The sequence below is a fragment of the Peromyscus maniculatus genome, chromosome 4, assembly GCF_049852395.1.
Source record: "Peromyscus maniculatus bairdii isolate BWxNUB_F1_BW_parent chromosome 4, HU_Pman_BW_mat_3.1, whole genome shotgun sequence".
NCBI classification, from domain to species: Eukaryota; Metazoa; Chordata; class Mammalia; order Rodentia; family Cricetidae; genus Peromyscus; species Peromyscus maniculatus.
The window spans coordinates 71456241-71470013 of NC_134855.1; the positions used below are offsets into that span (position 1 = coordinate 71456241).

The 13773-nt window shown below is 41.0% G+C and overlaps 1 protein-coding gene across 4 annotated transcripts in view; it reads right to left on the bottom strand.

The window, feature by feature from the left end:
* The window catches only part of Ttc17 (tetratricopeptide repeat domain 17), a 105676-nt gene that overhangs the window by 53083 nt on the left and 38820 nt on the right, over nucleotides 1-13773 (bottom strand). For all 4 annotated transcript variants that reach the window (XR_013050606.1, XR_013050605.1, XM_042275781.2 and 1 more), the window contains exons 14-16: nucleotides 12332-12409; nucleotides 11969-12193; nucleotides 11042-11228 (exon numbers count right to left, since the gene is read on the bottom strand). Coding sequence is in view for 2 of the 4 variants with exons in the window: in XM_042275781.2 (XP_042131715.1) it covers nucleotides 11042-11228; nucleotides 11969-12193; nucleotides 12332-12409 (490 nt within the window). In the remaining 2 variants the exon portion in view is untranslated. The remainder of the gene's footprint in view (nucleotides 1-11041; nucleotides 11229-11968; nucleotides 12194-12331; nucleotides 12410-13773) is intronic.

The following is a 13773-nucleotide window of genomic DNA, read 5'->3' on the forward strand; positions in this document are numbered from 1 at the left end:
GTAAGTGATTTCTTTCCTTTATCAGGACATTTAAGCGTGACTACAGACGGAGGGAATCACTTTCTAGAGAAAGCAAAGATACTGCCAAAGCCGAGGATTCAGTTTCAAGAGTTCCTGCTTTCAAGAAATGTACAAGCAGCTTGGGAAGACAGCAAAGACAAGACAGACAATGCTGAGCCGGTATGGTGTGCCAAGTAAGTCCTTCCAAGGAAACACTGGGAAGCCTAACTTCAGTTCTGAAGCATCCCATAAGCCCACAGAAGGGGAACTGCAAGGAAGGTGCCAATATTTATGGAGTGCTTTGTGTTTTTATCCTTCCACTAACCCTTACCGAAACGGTTTTAGACACAAGGAGACTGATTCACAGTGACAACAATAATTCAAACTAAGCTAAATGGCAAATCTGGAATTCGAGTCAGACCTATCATTCTTTACTCAGGAGTCCTTCCAACAGAGAGGAGGGAAGGCAGAATTGTAGGCAAAGAAAAAGTGTGTCGGAGCCAAAGGAGCAGGAAGTCTACCTGTGCTGGGAGGCGATGGGGAATACAACCTGACAGACAGTGTGCATGCACACGTGTCCACAGAGGGCCAGCGGGAAGGGAGCCCTGAGCAATGGGAAGTGCGGTCTCTGCTGAGATCCCACCACGGCAGGACAGAGGGTGCTGCTTTGTGTCCACCTGTGTCACCTGTCGTCACCGTCTGGCACGAACAATTAAGTACAGAGAGCTAAAAATAACAACACTGAAATAAAAGGTAACTGGACAACTCTCTACACCCAACTGACTTTAATCTACTACGAAGAACTTCACACTTCCCAGAGACAATTCCTGATTGGGATATAAATAAGCATGGCTATTAAAAGCAGAGAGGAAATACTGATGATATGGAATGATTAAATCATTTTTCACCTTGATGAAGGTTGTGTAAACTGTGATATTATCAAAGCAAAGGCTGATTCAGTTTTCTGATGCTATCTGTCACATCATCTTACTTCACTTCTCTTTCCCTTTTCCTACTGCAAAAATATTTCATCATTTAAAATGTCTGCAATAAAAAAAAATGTCTCAAGGGGCACCTGTAAGGTATGATCTTCAAAAGCCCTCAAAGCTAAAGTTGGTCTTCCTGAATAGCCTCAGCCCTGAACCCTCTTGGGAAGCAACATCTGTGAAGCTGAAGAACATCTTGTCCTCCAAATCACAAACCCAGGCTAGTCGCTCTCAGGGGAAGGAAGGAAGAACAGGAAGTGATTTTGTATGAGGCATCTCTTAGCAGTAGGAAGCATCAGAATAGCTCAATGAAGACCAAATGCTTTAAATATTGGACTCTCCAGACTGTTGGAGCTGGAGAGATAGCTCAGTGGTTAAGAACACATACTTATCTTGCATAGGACCTGAGTTTATTTCCCAGCACCCACGTTGAGTGGCTTCATAACCACCCGTAACTCCAGCTCCAGGGGAACCTAAGGCCTCTGGGCTCCTCTGGTACCAGCACCACCCCCCACACAGACACAACATATACATAATTAAAAATAAATCTTAAAAAAATTAAGAACTATTAATGCTAACTTTCTTACACAAATAGGTAAAAGCAGACTGGTTTTAATTGTGATTTGTCTAAATAGCTGAGTTATTGGTAAGTTAAGGTGCCTAACTTTAAAACTCCATTTCTAGTCATCCGGCTGTGGTACGAGTTAGTGAAATACTTTAGAAAGAGCTAAAGTCTGTGTTCTCTAGACCTCAGTACACTTCTGCTCCAACTCAGAGGAGAACTGATGAGCCTTGAAAAACATTATTTAATTTCCTGGTAGATTATATACTTGTTAAAGAGAAGAAAGTACTGGACCTAGTACCACAAAACAACACCCAAAATAGATGGATATGCTGAAGCAGGAGGAGTTGAGGCCACCATGAGATATATAGCGAGACTCTCATGAGACAGACACACACACACACACACACACACACACACACACACACACACACACACGTGCGTGAGCATAGAAAGTCACAACAGCATTTTCTATACACAGCATTTACTTTGTTTGCACTGATGTAAAAGGGAAGACACTCTATGGCTTAGACTAACCTTGAGATGTATGTCATAATTTTTAACGAGAACCTCATGACTTAAATGAAATGCTTTAGCTAACAAGGTCCCAAGTGAAAGAGAAGTGTTCTTCTATGCATAATGCTCTGGACTTGCTTACAAAGCGTTTTCATCTAATTCAATTCTAACTCTTCTTTTCTTATAGAAATAAGAGTCTGTAAAGCAATCCCAGCTCAACAGGAAACTCTAAGGAGGGCTCTTCTGCTTCTGGAACTGTGGTGCAAGCTTCAGGGATTCAACACCTCTTCTCTGTGTGGATGGAGTACCTGCTGTATACTGGGATTACTAATACTGACCTAGCTTATAAGAGTGTTGTGGAAAAAAGAACTAGTTAATATTCCTTGTGGAAGTGTAAGTACTTTGAGGGAAAAGGTACAACTGATTTGTGGGTACATTTTCAGAGTAAATTACTTTTTCGGGAGCTCCCATCATTGCTGAAGTTAGGCAAACCTCTTTCCTTCTCATTAATTCTGTCCACCTAATTCCTAGAAGATGACTCTGCACTTCCTAACAAGAGTTATCACTTACATGCTAAGGTAAGTCTCAGGCAGTGTGGTATTCCACACATATAAGCCCAGCATCAGGCAGGCTGAGGCATAAGCATCAAGAATGAAGCCAGTCAAAGTCATGGAGCAAGACTCTGGAACTCTTGGCCAAGTAACTATAGCCGGTGTCGCTGAGAAGATGGTTTGGTTCTTTTGGCACGATCATGGTCAGGAGCACAGCTTGGAATTAGATTTCCTGAGTGCCAATTCTGTCTCTAGGATGTTAGTATTATAAAGCAGAGCGTTACTTTGTATCGGATCTCCCAACTGTAAATTGAGTTTAAAAATAGTTTGGCTTCACTCATTTGTTGTGAACTACATAGAAAGAGTGAGAGCGCCGGGCGGTGGTGGCGCACGCCTTTAATCCCAGCACTCGGGAGGCAGAGGCAGACGGATCTCTGTGAGTTCGAGGCCAGCCTGGGCTACCAAGTGAGCTCCAGGAAAGGCGCAAAGCTATACAGAGAAACCCTGTCTTGAAAAACCAAAAAAAAAGTGAGAGCATTGTGAGCATAGGATAGGCTGCTGTTGTTATTAGTGTTGTCCCCTTGAGAAGTCACAAAGGAACAAGAAGTTCTCCTGGTATGATTGTTCTCTAAAACAAGGCCTTTTGGCTTTGGCTGTTGAAGAATCTCTTAGTATGTCCACTGGAAGTTACTGAGGTATGACCCTAACTTCAGAGAGTGCATGTATGTTCACACACGTGTGCATGCATGTGTGTATGTGGTGTGTGTGTGTGTGTGTGTGTGTGTGTGTGTGTGTGTGCATCTGTGTGTATGCATGTGCACAAATGCAGGCCAGTGTTCAGGGGATGCTGAAGACAGATCCTACCAGTCTTTGAGGAGAAACAGCAACTGACTCAGCCCCAACGACTCAGCATTTCTTAGCCTCACAGTAGCCCTGGGGCCTCCGAGGGACACTGCAAGAGCCAGTGCATCACCTTGCAGCACAAACCCGAACGGTGGACACCATGTGAAGGAAGTCAGTCTACACTTAGCTCCGTGCAGCCCAACAACACTCTCAAAGTTACTGATACGAGTCAGAGCTTCATCCAGATCCTGCTCCTGCTAAGTTCCTGTCCCCTCCCAAACAAGAGCACTGCTTTCAAGTATATAGTCAATTCTTAAGACACAGTAATTAAACTGATTGGTCATGGGAGCTAGAATTGGAGGCAAAGTCGGTCCCAGAAAAGTGGCTTGCCTACAGTCCTGCTCTGACGGTTTAGGTGACACTCTACAGCAGTCCCCCTTCTCCTGGCTGTGAGGTACGCTACCTTCCAGGAAGCATTCTGTGACGGTCGTTAATAGAAGGCACTGGAGGGGAAAGTGCAGCTCTGTTATCCTTTAACAGAGATGAATTACTCTCAATAGTTTGGGTCTTTCTCCATTGTCTTTCTACTCAAAATTATGCAGTTATAAAACCAAGTTTTGTTTTTATAAGTAGGTAACACAGAAACGCTCGGCAAATGTTTTAAAAGCAAGCTAAATCACTGTTTTATATTTATTCCTCTTGTAAATAATCTTTTTTTTTTAAAAAGTAACAAACAAAACAAAAAATGCAGAAAAAAGGTAATAAAATAAATCACTTCCTGAGCAAAAACACAACTTTCAGTTCTTCACCATTCTTATATAAAAGAACTTAAAAATATTATCAGGAAATTTTTAGTGTGGTGGCCCTCAGGCTTTGGTATTAGAGTTACTGGGCAAGCTGCAACAGATACCTTTGTGTTGGGGGTGGTTACAGGTGACAGTCCTGTGTACACCCTCCCTTTTTAAAGATCAAGATGAACACTCCATGCCCGGAAATCAAATTCCACCTTAGTCAAAGCCTTAGCACACACATATGGACAAATCAACAATCTGTTTTTGTCCAGTTTGTTTATTTGATCCGAAGAGATAAGCTACTGCTCTTGTGTGCAGAGACTTGTGGGGAATCAATTAAGGAAAGCACTGCTAAGGTAAGAACTCAGAACACCTGGAATCCGGGAGAACGTGGAGCGGCTGCTAAGGAGAGCAGCCCAGAGACTGACGAGGGGGCCTCACCCCCTTTCCCTGTGCTGACTTCTGTTTGGGGAAAACAAGAGAAATGACTGTATCAGCAGGACGCTTCCTTAGATTTCTTATCCAGCAATTACGGCCCAGTGGAATTCTTTGCAGAAACTTTAAAGTAATGGCTGTATGCTGACTGACCTTCAAAATGCATCGCCAGAGAGAGAAGCAATCTTTAACACCTGAATCGGCAATCTCTGCCATACACAGGGATTCCCTCCTGGTGAGGTGAATGAGTCAGAAGACAGGGAAGAAAGAAAGAAAAAGAAGCAAAGCACACGACTCTGTGTGTGTGTGTGTGTGTGTGTGTGTGTGTGTGTGTGTGTGTGTGTGTCTGCCCCTCCGATTTACACATTCTGGAGTTGGATTCTATCCCAAGGGAAGTAGGGGGAGTGTTTATCTGTTTGGTGGTGAACTGATCTCTATTGTCATAGAGTAGAAAACAAAAGGCTGGCTATAAATTTGGCTTCTTGACCGAGCCAGGAAGCACAGCCAGTGTCAGTGGAAGGAGAACCAACTCCACAAAGTTGTCATCTGAGCTCCACGTGGGTGTCACACGCGGGACATGTTTCCCGACCCACCACATTATGTACACACACAATAACAAATGAATCAATGAAAAACTGGAAAAAAAGACTGTGTTCACTATCACTGCTGTGGAAACAGCTCAGTTGTGGAGTACTTGCTGAGCACACACGAGAGCCTGGGTTCAATTCCCAGGACTGTGTGGGAGTTAGGGAAGCAACAGACTATAGACAGAGCCACCACAGTTCACTCCTACATGTTTAATTTTCTGAGGTATTATTTGACGAGGACTCTGCATCCCTACTTCTTTTGCTGGGGACTTACTTCAGGGTCTGCACATTCTAGAGACTCTTTGTCACTTCACACTCCCAGCCTGCGTTACTAAGGTACACTGACAGGATGGATAGTTGTGGAAAGAGCTTGTATCAGGGTCAGTAGGCTCATTTCTCAAAAGGAAAAATTTTTTATATGTAGGACAAAAGATTTTCATTATAATTTAAGAAGAAGGCAGCCTGGAATGGTGATGCATTCCTGTAAGCCCAGCTCTCAGTAGGAGAAGGCCAGAGGATCACAAGTTTAAGTCCAGGCTGAGCTATGTTGCAAGGCTCTGCCTAAGACTAAACAGCCGGGGGGTATTCACACGTGGTCCTTGTTATGGTTTCTACTGCTAAGATAAAACATCATGACCAAAAGCAAGTTCAGGAGGAAGGAGCTTATTTCATCTCACAGCTTGTAGTTCATCATGCAGGGATGTCAGGGCAGGAACTCAAGGCCAGAACCTAGAGGCAGGAGCTGATACAGAGGCCATGGAGGAGTGCTGCCTACTGTTTGCTCCACATGGCTCATTCAGCCTGCTTTCTTACTATACTCGTACCACTCACTAGTCCCCATCCACAATAGGTTTGGCCACCCCAAATCAATCACTAATTTAAAAAATGCCCCTACAGACTTGCCTACAGCTGGATCTTAAGCAGACATTTTCTCAATTGAAAGTCCCTCTTCCCAAATGACTCTAGCTTGTGTCAAGTTGACATAAAACTAGTTGGGACATATATATTCACTGTCTTTCACAGCATGGAATATAAAGATAAAAATATGTTAGAGTATTATTTCTTTGTGCGTGCGTGTGTTCGTGTGTGTGTGTGTGTGTGTGTGTGTGTGTGTGTGTGTGTGTGTGTGTATGTGTGTAAGTCAGGACAACTTTGGAGGCTGGATCTCTCCTCACACCATGTGGGTCTTGGGGAATCCAATTCAGATCATCATGCTTGACAGCAAATGCCTTTACCCACTGAGTCATCTTGCCAGCCTCAGAGATAAAACTTTTGTTCATAATAATCTAAGTGCTGGGACCTTCTAAAGAAAAACACTGCTTGCTGACTTAATACAAGTACAGTTACCAGTTTCTGTGCAAAACCTAAGGCAATTCACATGCTGCAAACTAAGGAGCAAGACTCAGAAACATCAAGCTCTGCTAAATGAGAAGAGCATCTTGTGCACGCTTGTAGGGTGGTTATGGCTGTTCTCCATCATCTTCATAATCTAGTGAAATTCATACTTTTTTTTGTATGCACACACTTCTTTTAAGGGATAGCACTGAAAATAGTGATTGTACTACTTTTATTAAATGTCCTGAGAATCTACAAACAGAATTCTATTCCATGGCAGTGGGAGGGGTGGTTTACAGTGTGTTGAAAGTAAGAGAGTTCATGAAAGAGCCAGACTGGCAGGAAGGCAGCGGCTTGGATGAGTTTTAGTTCTACTGACTGATCTTTAACTTGGGCAAATCATAACCTTTGTTTCTAGACCCATAACTCACAGACTTTTTCTTATTCTTCCCTTATCATATAGATACATGTCAAAAGAAGTGTCTGGTAACCATAACTGCAGTCCTTAAAAAAATTGTAATTACTTTGTGGAAACAAATGGAGGTGGTCTAACTACATACTGAAGTTCTCCCCAATCTGGATCTATAAAAATATCTTAAAGACAAACACACACACCCTCCCAGCAATTCTTGTGAAGAAGTGGAGACACACAGGCTCTCCGCTGCAGGTGGGATATGCTGCAGAGTCTGCAGGAGGCAACAACATGCAACATTTCTTTCTTTAAACTCTAAATTACAGAATACTGTGCACAGCAAGCCATAAATCTAGAGAAATTCTGGCTGCAGAAAACAGACTAAAACCCCAGAGAAAAAAATGTTATAAAAGAGACATTTCTGTAAATGCACGTGATAAACACAGAACACTGTAAGAAGAATACAAGGTGATCCATTTGTACATCTCAAGCTACTGACATTCATACGCACGGTTTGGAAATTGTTGCAAAGGCTATCAAAAACGTATTGTATAGAAACTTGCCTAATGTTCTATGATATGTTGATATTTATGTCTGACTTATTCTGTAGAATATCTACTCCTAACTTCTAAAAATCTGGTGTAGTGTTTTTAGATAAAAACATGTCTTGGTGCACTGACGGTAAGGCCCTATTGTTAGCGGCATCACATACTTGGGTCACAGAACAGTACTGACCTGGAAACATGAGCCCTACTGACTAGCTTAAATAGTGCTGGAAGGAGCTACAAATGCTTCCAGAAGAGAAAAGTAGTCATCAGTTTCACTAAGGTGCGAACCTTGTGAACTACAGTAATGACTGGCCAGGTAAGACATGGCCACTGGAGCAATAGTGACAGGAATGCTGTGGGAGTAACCAACCACTTTCTGAGATTTAAGACCTAACCCATACCTAGCACCATTACTGGGCCCCAAACCTATGACTAGGTAGATCATAGGCCCTAGGAGAGAATCTATTACTATTATTCTGCTAAATGGACACATTATTAAAACATCTCCTATTGATTTATCATTGTATCCATAAATGAAGGCATCTCTTAACCTTCATTCAAGAAGCTTCTGTTTACAGTAGGTCATGATCAACACAGAGACCCATAACTGGCCAAGGAACAAAGAATAAGAGCCTTTAGAATGTTCAGCCCTAAGTAGAACACATATACTATTCTCCCCTCTTCAGAGACCCAGGATCATTGTGGAAGGGAGAGTGGAAAGAGTAAGAGTCAAAGACAGTGGATGACCACAAGGAAGCAGTGTCTTCTGGACACAGCAGGGCAGCTGCACATCTGAACTTACAGTGGTTGTGACAGCATGCACAAGACCCATGCAAGTTCAAGCCACACTAAATCTTAGCATTAGGGGAGTTGGGCAGGGAGTTCCACTTCCTGGCCAAAGAGCTGCTTGGAGAGAAAGGGTCAGCTCTCTCTAAGAGTATAGCTTCTGAAAAGTTGACCATGCTCTAGTGGAAGATCCCACATCCAAGAATACGTGGACAGCCTAAGTTGGCCTGGATGTGGGATGGGGCACAAAGGGAAGAGAGAGAGAGTGGCTCTGAGAAGAGCTGGGGAGGGAAGGTGAATATGATCATAACACATTTTACACAATTCTCAAAGTAATAAAAAACCTTGAAAAATTCAACCTTTTAGTCTTCCTTCATAAAATACTGTAATTTGTTAAAATAATACACAAAGAAAAATTCAGTAGTAAAATTCACTCTGTGCAATCACTGAGATTCAAATTCACTCAGAGTAATCACTGAGATTCACACCTAGGAATGCTATGGCAATGCCATTGGTTAGACATTTTCCTGTTCACATGATCACCATCTCAGACCAACTAACTGCGGGGAGAGCCTGTTCTAGTAATCAGAGCAAAGGCCTCATGATTTACACAGCTAGTTACTTAAGGGTAGAAGCCTGACTCTTGTCCAGTTTTTGCTCTTGAGTTCTCTCAACAATAGCAGTCCATCTTCCAAGCTAAATTGTTTCCTTTCATAGTTGTATTGGACCTGAGGATATCATTGAGATAATCTAGACTAGCAGATGCTCCATATCTGATAAAGATCTGTCTTACATTATTGTTCCTGGACAAGTTAGGCTCTTGGGGACAAGTCCATCATAACTAAATTCCTTTTGTTGACATAAGTGACATAGGAATAAAATGCAAGAAACAAAAACAAAACAAACAAAAAGCTGAACAAAAGTATGTGATGCGACATTAATACAAAGGAAAACAATCTTTAGAGGAAGGTTACTAATATATATAAACCTCCAGGAACCAAATTTTTAAGAGAAGTAAGAGAAGTAGGTAAGGACATAAGTTCCTCCTAATCAAAGACCCTTAGTAAGAAGAACAAGGCTCTTCTTGGGTAGCCACTGGCATTTAATGACCATAATCTAAAGACCACCGCCATCTAAAGATTGCCATCTAAAGACCACTGCCATCTAAAGATTGCCATCTAAAGACCACCGCCATCTAAAGACCATCATCTAAAGACTGTCATGTAAAGACCACCATTTAAAGACCATCTAAAGGATGAAATAAGAACAAGAAGCACACTTTCACTTAGAAAGCTCTGGATACATGGTATTTACTATAAATTGCTTTAAAATTTCACTTTTACTTAATATGAGCATGTGCATATTTGTGTGTGTATGCTGTTACACATGTGGAAGATGAAGGACAACTTGTGGGAGCTGGTTCTCTTCTTCTACCATGTGGGTTATAGGAATTGAACTCAGGTCTTTGTATTTGGTAGCATGTGCCTTTCCCTGCTGAGTCATCTCACTGGTCTTACTATGAATTTCTAAAGGCTGACTTTTATCCAGTTATCTACTATATTATAAATACCTCACTTAATTCTCTCAGCAAGTATGTGACAGTTTTCATTGTCTTTCATTGCATAGGTAATGATATGTCATTTTGCTGGGATCAGAAAGTATGGCAGAGCATGGCTCAGGCATAAATCTGTATAATGCTAGTGCTGGTCACATGACTACTCTTACTAAAATACTATCCAGGCCTTCCTTATTCATGAGAACTCTAATTCATATTATGCACAACACTGATATGCATCTGGCCTAGGTTATTATGCTGCTAAGAGACTTTGGTATTTAATAATGAAAGTACATTTATTCCCAATTCCATTAAAATCCTAAGGCAGTCTGGTAAAGTGAATCAGGGAAACCGGCTTCTGGTCTTAAGATTATTATAAATCATCTAAGTCAAATCACATAAACTGGGTGTCAGATTTGTTCAATTTTGAATATCCAAATTGAAGGAACTAGAATGCCGGCCCTCTGCCTAAGCATTACACTCTAACCTGGACATTAATGGAGTGTCCACTGTTGCTCCACCTACCACTTGGTAGGTGCTGAAGATCCACATACATGTAAACTGTTTCTATCATATTTCAAAGGCTGAATGTGAAACAGACAATCTTTTCCTGATAATGAAGGTTACTAGAGTTCATGTGACTTTTAGAAAGGTTTCATACTAGTTCTACTGAGGCAGACACACTTAAAGAGAAGGGACATCTTTGATGCACCACTAGGTAACCATTGTAAAAGTGCAGTAAAGCTGAAACACTATTCTGAAAGGCAAGGAGCTGTTTCAGGGACTAAGTATATAGAGCTGTGCTCATGACACAGACTGACTTCATGAATTTCCTTTACCATGAATATCAGTTATGGTTAAACAAAAATTTCGGGGGGGTGGGGGAGAAAATACATAATCTCTCAATTCCACTGTATATTTTAGCCAGTATTTCTTAACCACGATTCTGGAAACAAATTAAATCTTATCTCCTATGGCATTTCCAGGAATTAATGAATGAACTTCTTTGCTGTATACCTGGTGTTGGCTTCCTAAAATCCTGAGGAAGTTTCTAAACCTATCTCTGTGTTCTTTCACTCATGACAACAACACTGACTGAGCTCCTAATGTTTCTGGCATTTAACAGGTGCTTACCACGACAAATAGAAGAGGTGACGTTGTACAGAAAAGGGTAAAACTGCATGCAGCGGATCAGCTTCAAGCTGCTTTCGCACTCTGGGCATTTGGTAGTTAACTTCAAGGCCCGCCTGAAGGCTTCAAGTGCCCCGCTGACATTCTTCAGAGCAAGGTAAGCATTTCCCAGGCTCAAAAAGGTCAGGGGCTGAAAAGAAGAGAAAAAAGAAATCAGCAGAATGCAAATGAACTGCTGCTGTTTTTTGAGAAGCATAAAACCTTCACATTATACTTCTTTGAGCTTTTCTTAGGTTGTTCTGTAAAGGTTACTGCTAACCTGTTCATTTTATTCATACTAGCCAATTCTAAACTGTACAATATATACGAGTTTTCCCCCTTTATAAAGATTAAAAACTACTAAAAGTTGTAACTAGTCTTAAATATGTAACTCAATGAATTTCATATTACATATTAATATTACTTGGTAACTGCTACTCAAAATGATATATAAAACAATTAGAATGCTTCCTGTATCCCGGACGTTCCTAACCCTATCCCTAAAGCAACCACTGTTGAGATATTATGACTTCTACCAGCACACATTAACTTTGTCCTTTATGAAGTTCACATGAATGGAATCAAACAGCAAGTTCTCTAACATGTACATATAAAACACATTTTTTATAGCTTCTTTGACTTAGTTCATGTGGGATTAGTTCATGTGGCACTTTCAAATAAGCTAGTCAGTTTTATGAATGTTAGCTCAGAGGCAATATACTGTTACTAAAGTGTGAGCTCTATCGTCAGTAATAATCAAAACAAAATCTATTTTTTTCTTATAATATGCAAACTCTACCTTGAAAAGAAAACTTGACACTTTTTATATCAATCCTAGACAAAAACAAAGCACATTCTGCAACCAAGCTGTTGCTGTAAAGAGTGCCTCACCTCAGAGCTGTTGACGGCCAGAGCTTGCAGGAGCAGCTTAGTAGCATCAAGATGAAGGCCGTAGTGAATCAAAAGGTTGGCCAGGTTGACAAGAGGAATGTCCTGGTACTGAAGCGGAGCTAAATTCAAAGCCCTCTGAAGGCAGGCGATAGCAAAAGTGCTGTTTCCTACCGCTCTCCAGTACAGTCCTGCTTCATTCAGAATGAGCCAGACCGGAGCATTTGGCTGAGAATGTCAAAGTACTTCCATTAGGTAAGAAGTACAGTACTGGCTGTACGAAGACTCTTTAACAAATACATTAAAAACTTTAATTTTTAATTAAGTAAGTATTTAAACTTTAGAGGCCTCAAACAAATGACTTACCTTGTTAATAGCATGAAATAAAAAAGACCCAATTTCTTCTTCTGGGACAGTATAGTTTTTAATACGGGAAAGCAAAATCTGAAAATATCAAAAGAAAGACTGATTCAATTGAAAATAACAGGGAAGACATTTGGAAGCATTTCTATGATGGCCGTCTTTAAATGAGCATCTCAGAATTTTATTCATTCATTCATTCATTCATTCATTCATTCATTTATTTTTTAATTGTGTGCGACTGTGTGTTTTGTGTATGTGTGTTCCTGTATGTGTGTGTGTGTGTGTGTGTGTGTGTGTGTGTGTGTGTGTGTGTGTGTGTGTGACATGTGGAGGCCAGAGGTTGATGCAGGGTGTCTTCCTCTCCTCTGTCACTCTGTTTTTTGAGGCAGAGTCTCACTGAACTTGGAACTCACTGACTTGCTGACTGGCTGACCAGTAAAAGCCAGGAGTCTTCCTGCCTTCACCCATCCTCAGCAAATGGAGATTATAAACACTTGCCATTACACTCAGCTTTTTACAGAGGTGCGGGGATCTAAACTCAAGTCCCCATGCTTGTGTGGCAAACACTTAACCCACTGAGGCATCTCCATATCCCCAAGAACAATTACTGATGTATAATCATATATACAACATGAGTTTATTACCACAGTAACAAGTATTCATCGGCTTACATACATGCTCTAGTTTCCTTCAACTGTGAAAGTTAAAAGATGCACAGACATTCTCTGTCTCTCTCCCTGTTTCTCTTTTCAGTAATACACCCTCTCACACTAAAGGTATCCTATGTGTGTAGAATCCATTGAGAAATTATCCAGAATCAACAACATGCAATACTGGATACACTAAAATTCTGCACTCTTCCCAGCTGGACAGGACCAAACCTCAGTTCAGCTACTTTATCTTCTGCAGTTTGTGTACTTGTGAGCAACTCTAAAGAAAGGTTGTGCCTTAGTCATTTTTGTGTTCTAAGAACCTGGTAGATGATTGTTTTTCTGCTTTAGTGAATATGCACTAAATTTAAGCAGTCACTATTCTAAGTTTAAAACACCACCAAATTAGTTGCTATGATTTGTTTTCCTATAAGAAGATAATGCTTTCATTGTAGTTTTAGAGTAGTTATGTTTGTTAAAATATGGTAATCTACACATTATCTCTGGAGTATGCATCTATCCATATTAATAAAGTACTCTTAGTCATACACAACTAATAAGAACTAAAGAAAATAGTATTAACAGAACTTATTCATAATTTTGCTGGATGGCTATCAAATTAATAGATTCCCTAAGGAACTCACATAGGTCCAAAGCAAGAGACAAGGTCAGAGCAGGAGAACTTTTAAGCTTTTAATGACATAAACCCATGGAGGCTCAGAGGGCACAAGTAAGCGGAAGCAGTCAGGATGGCCTCCGTTAGACAGTTCTGTCTCTCGTCTTCAGAACTCTGGG